This window comes from Gobio gobio (genome assembly GCF_949357685.1).
Source record: "Gobio gobio genome assembly, chromosome: 16".
Classification (NCBI taxonomy): Eukaryota; Metazoa; Chordata; class Actinopteri; order Cypriniformes; family Gobionidae; genus Gobio; species Gobio gobio.
The window spans coordinates 18939673-18959993 of NC_137109.1; the positions used below are offsets into that span (position 1 = coordinate 18939673).

A 20321-nucleotide genomic window follows, 5' to 3' on the forward strand; every position below is an offset into this window, starting at 1 on the left:
ATACAGGACCAAGAACTAAGGAGAACTCAGGGCTTATATACAAACAAGGTAATCAATGTAGAAACAGAACAGGTGTGGGGAACTTATTAACAATCATAGAAACAAACCAGTGGCGGGAAAATGAGAACCAAGGAAACAAGAACTAGAGTAAAACCAAAAAAGAACATACATGTTCCCCCGTAAAGGCACGTTCTTGTGCCGTAAACTGAGGAGGAATCCAGGGTGGCGGAGATGGTGGGAGGTGACAGGAGCAGGGGGATCCAGATCGTCCAGCCAGGATGATGCCTCATGGCAGATCTAGGGGGGAGGAGCCATGAGGGAGATCTTCTTGACGACGCCATAGGGATGACGGATGGAAACTGAGCTGATGGAGAGGGAGCACAGAGCGCAGACTGAGAGCAGGTGGACCAGTACGACACCGCATGCTTCGGAGGCAATGATGTACAGCGATGAGCCCCCGAAGTGTAACCAGGGTCAATACCAGGGCTGAGGTCAAGCCGGAGCAACTGAGGGCCAAGGTGGAGCCGAAGGGAGGGTGGAGATAGACTGAGCCATAGGGGTGGAGAGACATAGTCAAGTGGATGGCTCGCAAGTCTGTCCGAGGGGGAGGTCAAGGCAGCCCAGTGGAGCCGTAAGGCCGATGGTCCAAGGTGGAGCCAAGGGAGTGAGGATGGAAGAGTCAGGGCGATGGGTCGAGGTGGAGTGACTAGATTAGTGGCTGGAGGAGGAGCCGGGGAATCCCCTTACTAGGGCGGAGCTGGAAACTCGAGGATCCGAGGCAGATCCACACAGAGAGAAGTCAAGTGGCTGAAGGGAACCAGTGGAGGCAGGGCTGAGGAACTGGCTGATTTTGGATGAGGAGGCGGTAGTGAGGGCACAGAAGAGTTCATGCTGGGCAGGGTCCAGCGGGGATGGGAATGGAGAAATTATCAGAGAATGGCTCACTCTCGGCAGTAGGAGTGTGGGCGGAGTCTTCCTCCAATCCCTCTTACTCCACAATTACGGATGATGTTGCCAGCTCAGGCTTCAGGGCGATATATGACTCGAAAACAAACATGAAGGAGTTCACAGGAAAAATAACGGAGAAACACAACCACTCTATCACAAAAGACACAGGACAAAGACCTAAGGAGAACTCAGGGCTTATATACAATGTAATCAATGTAGAAACAGAACAGGCGAGTGTGAGTGGTGGGAAAATTATAATAAATATAATATAATACATATTATATTATATTATAAATATAATATTATAATTTAATTGAATTTTCAATTTAATATATAAACGTCTGAAATATAATACAAATTTAGACCGATATGTTTTTTTCATTAAACAAAAAATTGCTACCCAAACATTTAAAATGGATACATTTTTCAAATTACTAAGACGTTTCTTTTTGTACTAATGCTTTTTTTTTTTTAGCATTACAATATGACTTTGCAATAATCCTAACCCAAGAAGCCTTTTTGATTCATGATGGGATGTTGCCTGTCACACAGAAATCATTTGAAAACCCATTCAATCGCATTGTATCCACAAGTACTGAGAGGTTCCCTGCTGAAACATGGAAATAAGATCGCAGCTGGACAGTCCCTTTTTCCGTCAGTTCCCTGAATATGCCTGGGCAATATGAGGTACAGTACACGGCTGACTCTCTCTTTGGTTCTCTGTGGGCCTCTAAATATGCACATTACATGATTATAAAAGCAATTTACCCTCCTCAAAGGCTCTCGCAAAACACTTTTGATGTCGAACCTCCAAATTGCTCTATTTTGAAGGAATTTTTGATGGTGTACAATATTCAGCTGTACTTGAACAAACAAAACAAAAAAAAACTTTCTCTGGCATAAACTATTTAGCAGTAGGCACGATTCCTCCTTCATATTACTGACATTTTCTGTCAGGCCAGAGGCAATAAGAGCAAGGTTTGCATTCAGAGCACACCGCAAGGCACCTTTTAGTGTCACGACTGGAATTGAAATGGGGTTCACCACAGGTAACGGAGAAATGAACTCCCGTGCCAGAGGAATGAGCTCTCTCCGCCACACTCTTAATATCAGAGCAAAGCAGGACAATGGCATAGCAACATCTGATTAGAGCGGCTGAGCTCCAACATTCCGTTTCTATGGGAACAGGATATTATGTGCCGGCCCTGAGCAAACAGGAAGTTTATGTCTGTGAGCTGTGTTTGCATTGGCCTGACCGACTCCGCTGACCAGGGTGGCATCTTTAGGCATGTTAGGTGTCAGGTTGGGCTTTAGTTTTTAACTTGAAGATATGTAGGTAGATATATAAACAATCTTTTGGAGTATAGCTCTACAGATCAGTTTGTATAATAAGCACTAACTTATATGTTCCTGAAGCTGTTTATGTTTTACCAGTGCAGTCTAAAGCACACTATTTTGTCACACTTGATATTAGGTGTCTTTAACTACTATAGACTAAAAAACGAATTGTTAGGTACAATGTACTTACTATGTTGATGTTGTATTGCAAAACACGGTTACACTTTATTTTAAGGTGCCATTGTTACAGTGTAATTATATATGTAAGTACTAAGTAATATTGATTAACTACATGTACTTACTATGGGGTTAGGGTAGGATAAGTGTTTGTTGAGTAAACAAAATGCTGTACTTATTCAAAGAACCCATTCATTATTTACCCTTGCATTGCAAACAAGCAGAAATGGTCCCAACTACCAACGGTAGAGGCAGGGTGGAGTTATGAGGTTTTACTGACAGATTGAGGATCCAATGGAGTTACAAGTATTAGTCACAAGCTCTTTTGAATGTGTTTCATTGGTTAAATATTTGCGAAACTCACAGACAGACGTAAAGGGTGACAAATAGATTTATGAAAAAAAAAGACAAAATATAAAGATTTCCATCCACAAGCAACGAAATATAAGTAGGGCTATTACATGTAAAACATGTAGTATGTAAACAATAAACACATTGTATAAAATTATTAATTTAAATGTTAGTACATAGTTGTTAAAGACACTTAAAATAAATGAGATCCACTATTATTACTAGTACTATTGATAACTATAGTTTATAGTCTACTGTAGTATTTGTACAAGGATGCCCCTATGAACATGACTGTGATCTTTCTAAGTTAGCTTTAGCGTTTCATTCACTCTCCATGCAGTCAGAATGCAGACGCGTTGTGGCTTGGCAGTCACATGTGGAATGAGTTTCCCCTCAGATCAGCTGACCTTTACAGTGTGAGTTTGCCTCATGCAATTCCTGCGGAGGGCTGATGTCACCATACAGACAGACAGTGAGAGGGACATGATGTCACCTTCAGTATCCTGGAATCCACCGTGAAAGTCCTGAAATATATTTAATGCAGGACATGAACCAAAATGCTTCTGTGCAAGAGAAAAAAAACTGCCAGAGCACAAATCATAACATAATGCAATATTGCATCCTCAGAGATAGTATTTGTTAGGGTTAGGTATATATATATATTAAATAAATATTTGCATGTATATATATATATATATTTATATAATTTATCTTATATATAAATATAAATATTTTATATATAAATATAACATTTTTCTTTAATATTCTCCAAAATTCTTATCCAAAACTAGTCTAATGACAAAATCTTATTTTAATATTCATTATCTTTCTTATTGGTATATCAAAAACTGTTATAGATGAATATTTTGATATGTCTCTTTTAGATGAAAAGCTGTTAGGCTAAGCTAAAGTTTGCAGAGATTTTTGATGAGAAAGTTATTAAACTGTTGACATGTTTATAGCTAGCCCAAATAACACATCAGTTTAATGGCACACAGTCAGCTGAAGATAACTCTACCGCCTCTTTCAATGCCGAGTTTTATTTCCGCTTTAGAGCGCAAGAGCTACGGACCAGTGCTCTTGCAATGTTTGTGTCTGTGTGTGTGTTTCTGGCCAAAGAGGCAGAATCTAAACTAGATGTATCTCAGATTATTGTCTGTACATGTATATGTAAACCTCTGGATTCAATAGAGATTTGGAAAGAGTGCTTAAATCTTTCTACATCCAATCTGTATTCATATTTCTTCATTTAAAAAAAGAAAAAGCATCTTTAGAAGATGATCTAGTTAATTCTGGGGGACATCTATGATTTACTGTGCAATGAATTTGCAATTATAATCATTCTTTTGGTCTCTTATGTTGTGCCAATTGCAGGCTATTAGTCAACAGGGGCCTTGCTAGCCCTTAATTAGCATTCTCATCTTCTGTCTGTTAAGTGTTGGTGAATCATTGTGGTTACATGCTTACTCGCTGACATTTCCATGCCTTATGATGCTCAGATGCAAGCTGGTGATTATCCAATTCCCAGCCTGTGTTCGAGAAGCGTTGGTGTGAGAACCGTGCGCCTCCATTATCCAAGAGCCTCCTCTTCTGAGACACTCAATTATGATGTCATCTCACAACTAATCAATCTTCAAAGGTGTGTTGTGGGACTTTCGTTTCATAATTTCAGCTCTGGCAAGAAGCATTTAGCTCTGTTCCCAAACCTGGAGAGCTGCCTACTTTAAGAGCTGAAATGTTATGCTGCCCTCTATGATGCCTCATTTTGGCCAAATTCTAACAGCAGACTGAACTGGATCGCTCACATTAAGCCAGTTGATAGACCCCACATTTTTATTATTGATGCGCTACAGAGATTTTTCAGCCACTTTATTTCCTCCTGTCCATTTTAAATAAAAAATGACACATCAGTTCAATGACACAGATAGCTCTACCACCTTTCAGTGCGGAGTTATGATTGATTGATTGATTGATTGATTGATTGATTGATTGATTGATTGATTCATTCATTCATTCATTCATTCATTCATTCATTCATTCATTCATTCATTCATTCATTCATTCATTGTCATTTTTTAAATAACTACCTTTGACATCAAAGCCAGTTTGTGATGTGTCTGGTCTCTGTTTTTCTAACTCTGGTTTCTAATCATAATATGCAGATATGCAATATTTATTTTTATTTTATTTACACACTTATTAACTCTTTCCCCACCAGTGTATTTAAAAAAAAAGTTACCAGCCACCACCAGCATTTTTGATCATTTTCACAAAAATTTCATGGCCACCAGAATATTTTGTTGTATGAATATCTGGTGGGCACTCTAAAAAATGCTGGGTTAAAAACAACCCAAGTTGGGTTGAAAATGGACTAACCCATCAATTGGGTTGTTTTAACCCAGTGAATGGGTCGTTTTAACTCTGCGGTTGGGATAAATGTTTGCTTAAAACAACCCTATCGCTGGGTTAAAACAACCCAATTGCTGTGTTAGTCCATTTTCAACCCAACATTTTGGGGAAATAGCTGAGAAAATCACGCTTTTGTCAAAGTCTCTGTATCAGATTCAGAGCGATGATCAAATGCAGATGGAGTAGATCGAGTACATCAACACCACTAATGCTTCACAGTCCTATAGCTCGTCCTGGGTCGACATTTCATTCAGTAACATTAGGCAGTTTTGATTTATACGTTGTTTAATGTTGATGATCGCGTTCATTTACATATGCATGATTACATATGAAATTGCTTGTTTCTGCTTGTTCTTCGCGTATGATCTGGAGATTCTGTACTCTTTCAGAAGACGTGTCCTAGCGCCCCCTAGCATATAACAGTGAACACACGAAAACCTGGAAAGTCCCGTGTTTAGCAGGGAAGCGTTTTTTTTCTCACAAATAATGGAAAATTGCTTGCTTGGCGGGGAAAGAGTTCGTTATTCTAGGATTTTTTGTGCCCCTGTTCCAATCCGAGTCATTAAATATTGAGTATCTGTCGATACAGAATCCTGATCCCAAACTTATTATTTTCTTAGTGCTTGGTGCTTCACACTTCAAGTATGCTACATCAAAGTTATTAAAATCAATCCAGTGTATACAGGGATGCGTAGAGAGTTTTTCAGGGGCAGAGGCTGTAATGTAATGAAGGGGCATCTATCACTACAGAGTAAATTCAAGTTACAATTGTTATAATTGTTATAATTATACTCTCTCTCTCTCGCTCTCTCTATCTCTGCTTGGGACATCCCTAATTATATCTTCTATTGGAATTCAGTAGGGATTTTAAACTGAACAGATTTTGTTGTGATTTTACTGTTGCTTTTAGCTGAAAATTATCCCTCTGGATGGCAGACAAAAAAAAAAAAAAAAACATTGTTTGAATTCATTTTTATTTGTATTTATACTGTATATTCAGTTTCAAGCTGTATTCGAGTCAATTGTGTGTGAAAATCATTATTTGTGTGGCATGTGTTGTTTCTGTTCAGTGACTCGTAGTTAGTCAGTTGTCTCTGTAGACAGCAAAGCAGCTCACAAGGCTTTTCTAAAAATGTAGAATTGTAGAAGACATTTAATTACATGTTTCCACAAAAGTGAGCAATTTATAATCATGTTTTTTTTTGGTTGCTTTGGTTGCTTTCATTTCAGCTTGCTCTCTCTCTCTTTCTGTCACATGTACATTGTGTTCGTTTTAATGAGAGTTTTTGTATCTGTTTCTCCACAGGTCAGCCTGCCCAATGACTCCAGTTGTGTGGAGGAAATTCTGCGGGTGAGTTAGATTCACTCTATCTCTTTCTCTCCGGCATGCTAATTACGCTTGGTCACCTGCTCAGTGCCGTTTTACACACAATGGCACTTCACTGTCATGAGAATAAGGCTCTATGTTAAAAGAGAGGCTCCATTACTTTAAGACCGATGGACCTTTTTTCCAGAATGTACCTTTGCCTAGTTGTTCTTCTTACAGGGTGAGGGCAGTAAAAAATATTTTTTTTATCACATTATTTTAAATGTTATGTCAATGAAACCCTTGCAATGTTTTATTCTTAGAAACTCATTTTGAGTCTTAATAGCTCTCAAAATCATGATATTTAATATGGTTCCAGCTTTTCTTTCTTTTTTTAAACAAATGTTTATGTTCTTGTTAGTGACATGTTTATAATTAGTCTAGAATGTCACATTTACATTTAATCATCTAGCAGACGCTTTTATCCAAAGCGACTTACAAATGAGCAGAGCAATAGAAGCAGTCAAACCAACAAGTAATATGCAAGTGCTGTGACTAGTCCCAGTAAGTCCAGCACAGTACGTATAATTTTTTTTAATTATAATAATAATTATTATTATTAGATATAGAATAGTCAGTGTTAGTATTAATGGGTCAAGTGTTGCCCGAAAAAGATTCAGTCTTCGTTTCTTAAAATTAATGTCTTTATAATGTATAAATGTCTTGTTAAGCATAATGGCTGTTGACACTCTTGAGAATGTTTTAAACAATAAAGGGGTCATGAACTGCATTGTTTTATTGTTTTATACTGGGGTGCAATTATAATGTAAGTATGATTTTTTTACATCACAAATTGTCATAATTTAGAAATAAAAGGCATTTTTCCTACCCCAAATCGTCCCTCTTACTTGAACGCTGTGTTTGAAGGGGCGCGTCTGCTGTGAGACTTTAGTGTTTACTATACAGCTCTCAAGGTTAACTAATCGTGAAAAGTGTTGATTGTAGCATTATATTTAGATCTATGGTGTTATATTAAGATCGTGGCATGAAAGGTTGCAGCGATGAGCATTGTAGCTGATCACAGACTTGTTAAGCGCATGAATGCAAAGATCTCGTCATTGCAACTGGATTTCTGCCACTAACGTGTTCATCATAACCAAGAGTGCAAACACAATGTAAATAGATTCATTGATTATAACAAGAGTTTTGGCACGAGTCCAGAACTCACGCTGTTTGATTGACAGCTCCAACGATTGTAAAGGGACAGTTTAAATAACAGATTATTTGAATCCTACTAAGAGAAAAAATGTGAAGTTAACCGTTTAGTCACTGGTTTGATTTACTGACACATAAACAAATAACATCTGACTGTACATGAATCATTACATATCAGAAATCATAGATAAGGCATTAGAATTAACACGGTTATTTACATCAGTGACCATATTTTGATTACCGAAAACCAGGACAATCGGCCCGGCAATGAGATACTCAAATGATACTCAAATGATACTCAAAGTTTACTCAAAGATTCCTTATTAATTTCAATACATTTAAAGTATGCCCCCGCTGTATGGATATAAAATTGTTATAATAGGGCCAGGACAGGACTTGAAAACAGGACATGTCCTGGGAAAACAGGACGTTTGGTCACCCTAACTTACATGTTGTCACATTACACGGTGTCCTAACTACACGCACCGCAATAAAATTTCAGCGACAAGCAATTTGTCTGTCCACCCCAAACGCGACGCAACTACGAGATGCGACAGATCAATCAAAAACCACAGCCAATCAGAACAGCATATGGGCGGGCTCTCACGACAAGTGTAGGTCTGCGGCACCAGAGATTAATCTTGACGGCACTCGCAAAGAAATGGATAAGTACATAATCAAATTCATAAATATTACACCAATTAAACATGACTAAAAATACATACTGAGTCACTAAAACAATATTTGTCATAAAATATACCACAGTTTGAACGTTCTTGTTTCCATTTGTTTAATCCTCAAGATCTGAGGTGAATTATCCATCATTGCTTTTAGTACGACTATGTTACAAAGCTGAGAGCACTAAATGATATTCAATCACATGACATGCTTTTAAAATTAAATAAAGCACACAAACATTACCTGAGATCATTATTGCCATGTTTTGTGTTGCTGTTCCAGCCGCGACGTCACAGAAATAGAAACCGTTTCTAGAATAGAAACATCGTGTGTCGCCGTCACGGCTGGTTAGGACAAAAACTCTAACATGGAAAAGATACCTTTTATTGCGTGTCGCGGCGCGTGTAGTCAGGACATGGTGTTACTGTCGAGTCTATATCATTAAAGTCTGTTTGCAAAGCCTGTGCCGAAATTGCGACTGATTTAATAAAGAATCCTCAGTGAAATGTACCGAAGACAAATAAATAATGCTCAACTGAGACATTCACATTGTTGAAAATAAATACCCACTTTCCTAGCATTAGGATCCTTTGGAAATGTATGTTATTTTTAGTCCTGTATTGCTCTTCTATCCTCGTCATCTCACTAACAAGCCAGTGGGCGGGGCCAAAGTTACAATGGTGAAGTAGGCGTTGATGTTTTTCTGCAGAGGCGTCATTCACCTGTCATTCCACGATGAGTCATTGGGCTTGGTTTCAATAAAAGCTGTTTTTGAACTAACTGACGCAGGATATTCTTATAGTATGATGACCTCTTATATGTAAATATAAATTAGATTTCTCAGTTCATGACCCCCTTGACATGTGCTATGATGCATTCTGAAATTATTCTTTATACATTCTAAAACATACACATGTAATATATTATATCGGACCCACTTTATATTTGGTGGCCTTAACTACTATGTACTAACATTTTAATTAATCAATCATAAATTTAATTAATTAATACAATGCACTTATTGTGTACATACATGTTTTTACATTGTACGTACATTTTTAAAAATACCTGCTTGTAATTACGTCTGTAATTAATTTCTGTAGTTACATTTGTAATTACACAGTTGACACTTCCCTTACACCTAACCCTACCCTTAAACTTACCCATATCCCCACACCTGTCCCTAACCCTACCCGTATCCCACCTCAATATCAGCAAAGGTTTTTTGCAACATAACATGAACACAGTAAGTACATTGTACTTATTTTTTGATGTAAGAACATAGTACTTAAGGCCACCTAATATAAAGTGGGGCCATTATATCTTTTTATGAGTAGTTGCACCCACAGTTACATATAAATACACATGCAACTCTTATTCATAATCTGTATAATGCATTATAAACCATGTTATCACATACACATGGAGTTTTAATTTATTACAATTATTAAAGGTACACAGGTTTATTCTAAAGAATTCTGAATGCATTTATAAATTTATTAGGCATTTTATATAGACATTCATATGAAGCGTTACCCCTTGAGCTCCTCAAAATGTCTAGTCCTGGATCCTTTTTTGTGATGTTAAGACATGATGCCACAGATATCAATGTAAGTGAGGACGGTGCAGTGAACTGACTCTGTTAGAACATCCTGTATTCTGTCAGTGAAGAGTTGCCAAGGCAACCCAGAGTACATGTGTCTGTTGAAGTGCATGGTGGGTTTACTTTACTCAGAGGAACTGATGTAGTCCCTCACACTTCAGCTCGCTTATGTTGACTCACATGTGACTCATGAATGAGGACGTGTTTTGCTTCAGTCTCTAAGGATTCAATCCGCATTCCGCCGATGGATAATTGCTAGCTAATAGAGCAGAGTTAAAATAACATAATTAATATTTTCAAAGAGTTTCATAAGTAATAATCTATTTTGTACAGTTAGAAATGCAGTGCTGAATGTTAGTCATTTTTCATGCTGAGAACTTCTATTACCCAGTAAAATCAATTACAAAAATGGTTTCACAGCATTTAATGGTACAGATATGAAGCTATCTAATTAACTCTTTCCCCGCCATTGACGGAATTTTCCAGAAATCCATATTTTCACTGTTATACGGTAGGGGGTTGCTGTTTTGGATCTTCTGAAAGAGTAGAGGATCTCCAGAGGTAGAAGCAGAAACAAGTTATAGAAGCATTGCTTACGCTCATTGGCTAAAGAGTTCATCAAACATTCACCAACATATAAATCAAAACTGCCTAATGGTACTGTGTGAAATGTTGACCCAGGACGAGCTATAGGACTGTGAAGCTTTGGGGGTGTTCATGGACTTGATCTACATGATGACTTGAGAATATTGAATTCAGAAATATTCTCAAATCATCATGTAGATCAAGTCCATGAACACCCCCAAAGCTTCACAGTTCTGTAGCTCGTCCTGGGTCAACATTTCATTTCATTTAGATTTTTTGAAAAAAAAACTTAACTTTGTTAACATAACTTTGTTATGAAACTTTTAACAACATCAAAAAATGTATTTACAAAAACAAAAAAATCCCTTAAGCTAGAATAAAAAAATATAAGCTCTGTTTTTCCTTTTGATATATTGTATGTTCAGCTTTAGATATACATACAACAAAATATTCTGGGGGCCATTAAAGTTGAAAATTATCAAAAATGCTGTCGCTGCTGGCAATCTTTAAAAAAAAAGTTATAATTTTAAAATATTAACATTTCTATTGTATTTATTTTTATGCTTTTTATTTATATTTTTTATAATGTTAAATTGCAATAATATTTCATAATATTACTAATCTTACTATATTTTTTATCAAATAAATGCAGCCTTTGTGAGCAGAAGAGACTTCTTTCAAAAACATATACAAAAACTGTTCCAATTAGTGTAAATTAATTCCAAACAGTGTAAAATGTATTAAATAGATTTAGAACACTCAAATATGTCACCTTGACAAAAAATGAAAAGGCAAACTTTAGATATTTTTAGTTATTAACACGTTTTAGTTAACTTTACTTAATGTCCAATAATGTGCTGAACTTAATTGTAAAAATTAAGTTCAAAATTACCGACTCCCAAGGTGCAGTGCGGCATGAATAAATTAAGTAATTGCTTTAATTTACTCTATTTTTCCTTTATTTGATAATCTTTTTTAGGGTGTACTCACACTAGGCGATATGAACCGTGCCCGGGCGCGTTTGACCCCCAAAGTCTGGTTCGGTTGACTAGTGTGAGTGCTCCGTACCGTGCCCGAGCGCGGTTCGTTTAGCCGGCCCTGGCCCGCTTGGAACGCGCCAGAGCACGGAACAACTGTGCGCTACTGTCATCATTACGACAGCAAACACCAAAATATTACTACTTGGATACACTTTTCGAACTTTTAAATCAAGTATATTTAGGTTTATAAGGGCCCTGGTTCTCACCTTATTGATGAACATGAATTGTAGTTTGCAAGTAAAGCTGCAAATTCCTCCATCAAAGTCAGCTGCCTCAGTAATAGTCTTCTGATATGTGCAGTGCAATCAAGATAAAATCGCTTCATGGCTTAAATTATTAATCTATTAGGCAGTCTATTAGCGAAAGTTTCTTTCCGTCTTTTTCAAAACAAAAAGTTGCATCATGAATGATGTAAGCGTGCTCCGGCCCGGTACGTTAAGGTTTACACCCTTACTGTCTTGTGTCAGTAGTAGCACAACAAAGAACAAATACAAATATTTTGTGATTGTCAGAGTCTTAAAAATGTATTTGTTACCATTGTTGTGTTTTGCATGCTGAATTTTAGTCTGTTGTGTGACTCAAACAAGGTCAATCGCATAATTTTGTTCCAAATACAGGGGGATTATATCAACCCCCTTAAATGTTGATTTATTGATGTTTCACAATAAAAATATGTTCATGGTATTAGTAAGTATAAGGTAAGTGTAAGTACATGGTATAAGCTTTAATAGATCGTACATCTACATGAGTAGACTTGTCAGTGATCTAGTTAGAAGTTAGGACACCTAACCAACCTATTAAAAGCAACCTATTTGTTATTTCTCTTCCTCTGAAACCACAAATAACTTGATTGCATTGCTACATCAATAGGAAGAGGGCCCAACCAAAAGAACGCTGATCACCATAATGGTGATTTCAAACAAAACCATTTTAGGAAATCAACATACTTTTTTTCAAGATTATGCGATGGTCTCTCAAAAATTTCAGCTGTATTGACAATTCTACATTAAAGATGATTTTGGAAAATGTGTGAATGCAACTAAGGAGAAACATAACTGCAGAAGTGAAGGAAATAAGTGAACATTTTATTAAGAAATGCCCCAGCTCTCTTTTTTTTTTACTTGACAAAATGGTACTCAAACCAATCAAGTAATCTTACCTTGATTTTTCTGAGTAACAAAGACATAGTATGCGAATAGTACAGATTACTACACTGTAAAAATTGTTGGTCCGGGTAATCCAAAAACAAAATGTAAAATGTATTCAGCAACATCTACTTTAACTGGTTTTATTCAAGTTAAGAAAATATTACTTGAGGAAGCAGATGCAAAATATTATATATTACTGTCATAGTCGAAATAGTGCTTGTCAAAAAAAGTAAGCATGGGCCAGGATGGTCAACTTGTCGATTAATGTAGCTGAGTAGTTGATTTATTCAGATTTTTGTTTTAGCTTTAATATTTTTGGCACTTTGTAATGGATTCAGAGAGGAAGGTGGAATGTTAGCATGCTGAGAGCGTGTGGGGCTTGTGTACTGTCAGCAGCGTATAACATCTCTCAGTGAAGTGGCATCTCCAAATTCATCTCCTTTGAAACATCACCCCGCAGCCATCAGAGCGCCACCTTTTTAACAAATCCAACGCATCCAACAATACATTTCAAGACAGTTAGTATGGGACTTTAAATAACCTGCCGTGAGCAATGTTTCTGTTATTATGCATAACAAAAGTCTCAGTTTTTGTTTTGAACTGTACAAGATTTGACCAATAAAAGGTTATTGGTATTTAGCCTAAATATTTGTTGAATATGTAATTTACTCTGTTATCGGGTTACTCTATTATGTAAATTTATGGACGCATGTACTGTAGACCGTAGAGTTGTTTTTAAGACTGTGTGTCAATTTTAAAACAGTTATAGTTCAGCTTTTAAAAACACATCTGAGACTGTTTTTGAACAAAAGTCATACACTGCATCTAAAATCTAATGCTTTCTGTACTATAGTCAAAAAAAAGTCTGAACACAGCAGACGACAGGAGCATTTAGAACTAATAAACACTAGTAAATACTAAAAGCGCATGAAACGGTCAAGAAGTGTACTTAAGATACAATAACGCTCCCACACACTGCTCGTATACGCACACACTCGCACACACACACACACACATACACACACTCATATGCACGTACACAGTCACGCACTGTAAATGTTAAAATAGTGGGTGCAATTTTTATTACACTCTTTTGTGTTTCGCTTTTGTTGTGCTCCCTCCACCATTTTATGCAAGTGAGACAAGTGCGTATGTGACAAATGACGTCAGCGAAACGTCAGTAGACTATAACGGCTATAATTGATTATGGTCTATTACTGCAGTAGATTGACTTAAAATGCCCTATTTTTCTGTCATGACGAGTGAATATTGTAGAAAAGAATAAATACAAGTTTGCAAAGCCCAACAAAATGATGCTGTGGCGAGACAACAACCAATAATAGTACTAGTCTCTGAACAAATGACATGCGTCAGTTTAACACAGAAAGAATAAAGACAGTTACTTTTTTGCCCATTTATCTTTGAATTTTCGGTCTATATCACTGTCTTCTGTGTATCAGAATAATCCCTCATGTCATTGTGTTCATGATCAGGCGTACTGCTTGTATCAGTGTTCTTATTTGCACATATATTTTTCATTTGAAGAAGACGTGATGAAATATGTGCGCATACACAGTGCTGGTTCATGTTTAGAGCACTAGAGAATATTAAATATGCCCATAAAAAACTTAAACGTGCCCACTCCGGTCTGTATCTGATCTTTGATCCACGTAGTGAGCGTTGTTAATCTCATTGCGGCGTTTGTGCAGAAACCACTCTCTTGCGCGCACCACGTTTTTTTGAATTCTCCGCTGTAATGCAATCTCAGCTGTGTCCTCACCACAGTGCAACAGTGAAACGGGGACCCCTCTCAAACAGTGCTGCACTGCGCCGCATTCCGAATGTTATACGACATACACCGGTATTGGGGTATAATAAAAAGTAATATCATAACAAAAATAAACACTGGTATTCGGTATGAACCGGTATACAGCCCACCACTACAGAGTTCACATTGCACAATTTTCAAAGTTGTCAGATCACTGTTCTTTTCACACTGCACAACTATCTGGGGTAGCATTTAGTCGCTGCTGGATCGGCGACAGGGGGTTTCACACTGCATGACTTTACAATAGGATGAATCGCCAACTCTGTCTGGTCCGCAAACTTCTTTTCACATCCAAACACATGCGAGAAGTGACGTGAGAACGCAAGAAGCTTGCGATTCAAAATCTGTGCACGTATTTGCAGCGAAAAGGAGACAAAGAAAAAAGATTATGAACCAAAGGCATGCTCGCTGATATTCTGGTCTATAACTCCTCCCTGCCCTATATCTTGCTCTCTCATTGGCTGTAGATTGTAGATTTTGAATCGCAGACAGGTCCAGATATACGCACAGTTTCGCACAGTCGATTCAGATTGCGTCTTTGATAATGCACACTGCGTGATTGTCACTCGTGTGAACGATCACCGATTTTCCTCCGATTTTGGGCATTAGTCTGCGATTTGGCTAAATCGGTCTGCGAGTGAAAATTGGGGCTAAAATCGTGCAGTGTGAACTCGCCATAACTATCCCATGAGTCCATGGAGAGGATTTATGAATGGCAGTGAAGGGTGACTGACTCTGGTAGATCACTTGACAGTGACAATATGGCGGATGTACGTCCACATTTCATTCATACTACCCAAATTGATAATAAATAGAGCACACTTTTTTAACTGTTAAACTGAGTTGAATATGAAAAAAACGCTATTTGCACAATAAGTGCAGTTATTAAAAGTTTTTTCGGGAGAAATACGGCCATCTAATCTTCCAATTAATACCAAGGTATAAAACCAGCAACTTACCTCTTCCCGTTGTTAGTTCTTGCAGCATCCCTCCTCCTCCCCTGCCCTGCTCCTCCTTTTTTGTACAATTTTGCCTGTTATAGGGGGAAATCGGAGCTTGGGTATAATATTCTCTCCGAGCCCCTCTATAGCAGACAGCAAGCCAAATCTGTTTACCACTTTCACTAAGATTATATGGCCATAAAAACTCGTGAAGCTCTTTTAGCTTTAAAATACTACTATTCAAAATTTTGAGATCGGTAAGATTTTTTCTCAGTGCTCAGAAAGGCTACATTAATTCAATCAAAAATACTACATATTTTATTTATTTAAAATTAATTTTCTATTTTGTATTGTTTTAATATTGTAAACTGTAATTTATTCCTGTGATCAAAGCTGAATTTTTTGCATCATTATGCCAATCTTCAGTGTCACATGATTCTGCTAATTTCGATTTTATTTCAGGATTCTTTGATTAATATAATTCAAAATAACAGTATTTATGTATTTATTTATTTATTTTTTGCAACATGTAAAAGTTTTTACTTTGAATTTTGATCAATTTAATGCATCCATGCTAAATAAAAGTATTAGTTTCTTCTTCTTTTTTTAATCGGTAAAACTTTAGTTTAGGGTCCAATTTTCACTATTAACTATAGTGTCTTAATAGCATGCATATTACTAGGATATTGGCTGTTTATTATTACTTATAAAGCACATATTAATGCCTTATTCTGCATGGTTTTATTCTACATCCCTTAATCCTGATTCCCACCCAATACCTAAAAAACTACCTTACTAACTATTAATAAGCAGTAGCTAGGAGTTTATTGAGGCAAAATTTGTAGTTTATAGGTAATTAATAATGAGAATTGGACCCTAAAGTGTGACCAAAAATCATAAAGACCTTGTTTACGACTAGATCAACACCCCTAAAACTATATGTGCATGCAGTAGCGCAAACGCCTGCTCTTCTGAAAGACTGGAGACGCTGCATCAAAGGCCCATCAGCCCATTTATCTCCTGTTCTCAAAGAGGTCCAAGAAGTGAAGTGATTCTCCATGAAGAAAAAGTCTAACCCATAAACACACATTCCAAAGAGCAGAAAATCCTGATCAGGGCTCATGCACACATTCCCATTACATAATACCATTGGTCATAAAACATCTTGAACAGAGCCAGGTTGAACAGATTTGCAGCTTTAGCTGGAGTGGCTGAGAATATCTTAATGACAAATGTGCTGCTTCAATGACAATAAATGATTATGATGATGATAAACTAGATTAAAATCTTTTTGTGTGAGTGTTTGGGATTTTTCTATATTATGTAAACAAAATGAAACTTTTTTATACAGTGAGTTAATGTAGTGTGTGTTCATCTGGTAGATCCTGAACACTTGACTTTGAGGCATGTGGAAATCCAACACGTTCTCATGAAATGTGTATATATAGCACAAATTATTTATCGTGCAATTTATATGCCAAAATTTTTACGTCCATATGATACGCATTGTCACCCCATTGGGTAGGTTTAGTGGTGTGGGGTATATGCATATATTACGCTTGGATAGGTTTAGTGGTGTGGGTAACGTGCACATAACACGTTATAAAGCGTGTATCTTATGCACGCGAAAACTGTTTATCATATGTACGTAAAAACTCATTTTGGCGTATAAATCGCACAATAAATACAATTTGTGCTATAGATATGCATTTTCATGAGGTCAGGTTGGGATGTCAATTGAGAGCATGCAGACACACTTCAACCACTTAACAGTGTCATCTGTACTGAGATGTTCCTGTCAGTCAAACGTCTGTGTGTAGAGTATGATTGTGTCTTTGCATTAGATACAATGTAATGCAATAATGCTGCAGAACCTTTTCTCAGAAATAATATCCCTTTGCTGAGCCATTGATGCAATGACTTTCAATCAACTGGTGTTTTTTAGTATGAATGAAGTTACAAGTATATCAATATTTTACTATTTGAAATTTTGAAAATGTGTACTTTCTACCTTAAAAATACAAATTTTACTTGGATTGATATCTTATGTAGTGCCAATACATGCATAAGTTTTTAAGTATTAAGGGCATTTGTGTTATTGCAAGTGAATAAAGAGTAAGGCAAAAAGAGAAAAATATATAATTCATATTTAGTATGTTATTCAAATGTAGCACTTTTCTAATATTTCTAAGGACACTGAAGGTTGTCCGAACGAAATGTTTCTTATCTGAACACAGATATGTGTGGGATGTATAGCTGAGCTGTCCAAGAACCATAAGAGTAAACAGTCTCTGATCCGGCCTGCTCGTGTTTGGATAACCTTGTTTGGCTCCAGGAGCAACGCTCCGTTGCTTTTAATAAATTTCATTTGCAACTCAAAGCTTCCACCGCCATGCCACGCCCCCACTGAAGCTCAGAGAAATGAATGGATTTTGTGTGCATTTTTCTGGAATGTAATAACACAGGTTTTCTTGGGAGAGAGTGTGGCATACTTGCCCCGCAGATTTCACAGTATTCCTGCGTGTGATGTCATTAGGCAAGATGGTAGATTTCTTGGAACAACGTTTAATAAACAAGCTCTCTTCAGAGGGATTATCTGTGATTGCTTATAATTGTCATTTTCGCTATCACTTCTTATAATTCAACTAGATGTTTATTTGTGTATTTGTGTTCTTATGAGACCTTAATCAGTTTTCCAATTTAAATACGTCTGTCTATCATCTGTCTGTCTATCTATCTATCTATCTATCTATCTATCTATCTATCTATCTATCTATCTATCTATCTATCTATCTATCTATCTATCTATCTATCTATCTATCTATCTATCTATCTATCTATCTATCTATCTATCTATCTATCTATCTGTCTGTCTGTCTGTCTGTCTGTCTGTCTGTCTGTCTGTCTGTCTGTCTGTGTCTGTCTGTCTGTCTGTCTGTCTGTCTGTCTGTCTATCTATCTATCTATCTATCTATCTATCTATCTATCTATCTGTCTGTCTGTCTGTCTGTCTGTCTGTCTGTGTCTGTCTGTCTGTCTGTCTATCATTGTCTGTCTGTCTGTCTATCTGTCTGTCTATCTGACCATCTACCTGTGTGTGCTATTATAATAACTATTATTGTGTTATTGTTGTTCTCCTGTAGGAGATGACCCACTCCTGGCCTCCACCTCTCACTGCCATCCACACACCAGGCAAAGCTGAACAGACCAAGTTTCCCATCCCTTCGAAGGTGGGCTGTTTTGCTCTCTCTCTCTCTCTCTCTCTCTCTCTCTCTCTCTCTCTGTGCCTTTGAACTTTTTTATATAAATGGACTTCATCGCCAACATTACATAGTATCATGACATAAAATTATATTGCTAATGATAGGGTCTAAATGGAAAGCAGTTTATATTCTTCAATCTGGTTCTGGCTCTGTTCAAAAACAAAAAAACATTTTAAACTTTCAGTTTAAACCCCACCCACGTTCGGTTTTATCCGAAAACAGATACTGATACGGATAATTTTGAGATACACCGATCAGTCATAGGTAGGTGGTACGTGTCAAAGTAACATCCACATGGATGGCAGGACCCAAGGTTTCCCAGCAGAACATTGCCCAAAGCATCACACTGCCTCCGCCGGCTTGCCTTCTTCCCTTCTTCCCTTAGTGCATCCTGGTGCCATATGTTCCCCAGGTAAGCGACACACACGTACCCGGCCATCCACGTGATGTAAAAGAAAACGTGATTCATCAGACCACGCCACCTTCTTCCATTGCTCCATGGTCCAGTTCTGATGCTCACATGCCCACTGTTGGCGCTTTCAGCGGTGGACAGGGGTCAGTATGGGCACCCTGACTGGTCTGTGGCTATGCAGCCCCATACGCAGCAAACTGCGATGCACTGTGTATTCTGACACCTTTCTATCAGAACCAGCATTAACTTCTTGAGCAATTTGAGCTACAGTAGCTCGTCTGTTTGATCGGACCACACGCGCCAGCCTTCGCTCCCCACGTGCATCATTGAGCCCATGACCCTGTTGCCGGTTCACCACTGATCCTTCCTTGGACCACTTTTGATAGATTCTGACCACTGCAGACCGGGAACACCCCACAAGAGCTGTAGTTTTGGAGATTCTCTGACCCAGTCGTCTAGCCATCACAATTTGGCCCTTGTCAAGCTCGCTCAAATCCTTACGCTTGCCCAGTTTTCCTGCTTCTAACACATCAACTTTGAGGACAGAATGTTATGCCTGATTGGTATATTTACAGATACAGATATTGTTTCTTCTTCACAGTTTCTAGAATTAATTATTCTCAAATGGTTTGCTCAGATGCAATTTAAACAGGCTATTTTTATAATCTATTACTTAGATTTTATAAAACTACTAGGAAATGTAACATTTAAGGCCTGTTCACACCGGGGCGATTTTCGCACGCGTTTATCGCCGACGTTTAACGCCTCGGGACTAAACAATGGGCGCCAATGTGAGTGTTCACACCGACGCGCAAAACGCCAGGCGTAAAAGCGTAATTTAAAAAAAAACGCCTCGGGTTCGTTTTTTTATTTTGACGCGGCGCGTAAAAAACTGTCCGACCAATGAGATCGGCGCTTTTGTTCACGTGCCTGGAGCTGCTGAAGTGACAGTAAAACACGACTTGGTGGCGCTCAAGCACAAAACGGTCTTGCCGAGCACACATTGATACGACGAAGAAGTAGTAAGTAGACAAAGAAGAAGATGAACTGCTAATGCTGCTTGCCAGTTAGCAACAAGT

At 37.7% G+C, this 20321-nt stretch overlaps 1 protein-coding gene across 1 annotated transcript in view; it reads left to right on the forward strand.

Annotated features, from left to right (window-relative positions):
* Positions 1-20321, forward strand: part of aff2 (AF4/FMR2 family, member 2) — a gene marked incomplete at its 3' end in the record, with an annotated part of 322371 nt that overhangs the window by 184799 nt on the left and 117251 nt on the right. Inside the window, exons 4-5 of the mRNA XM_079839776.1 lie at positions 6530-6574; positions 18711-18797. Coding sequence (XP_079695902.1) covers positions 6530-6574; positions 18711-18797 — 132 coding nt within the window. The remainder of the gene's footprint in view (positions 1-6529; positions 6575-18710; positions 18798-20321) is intronic.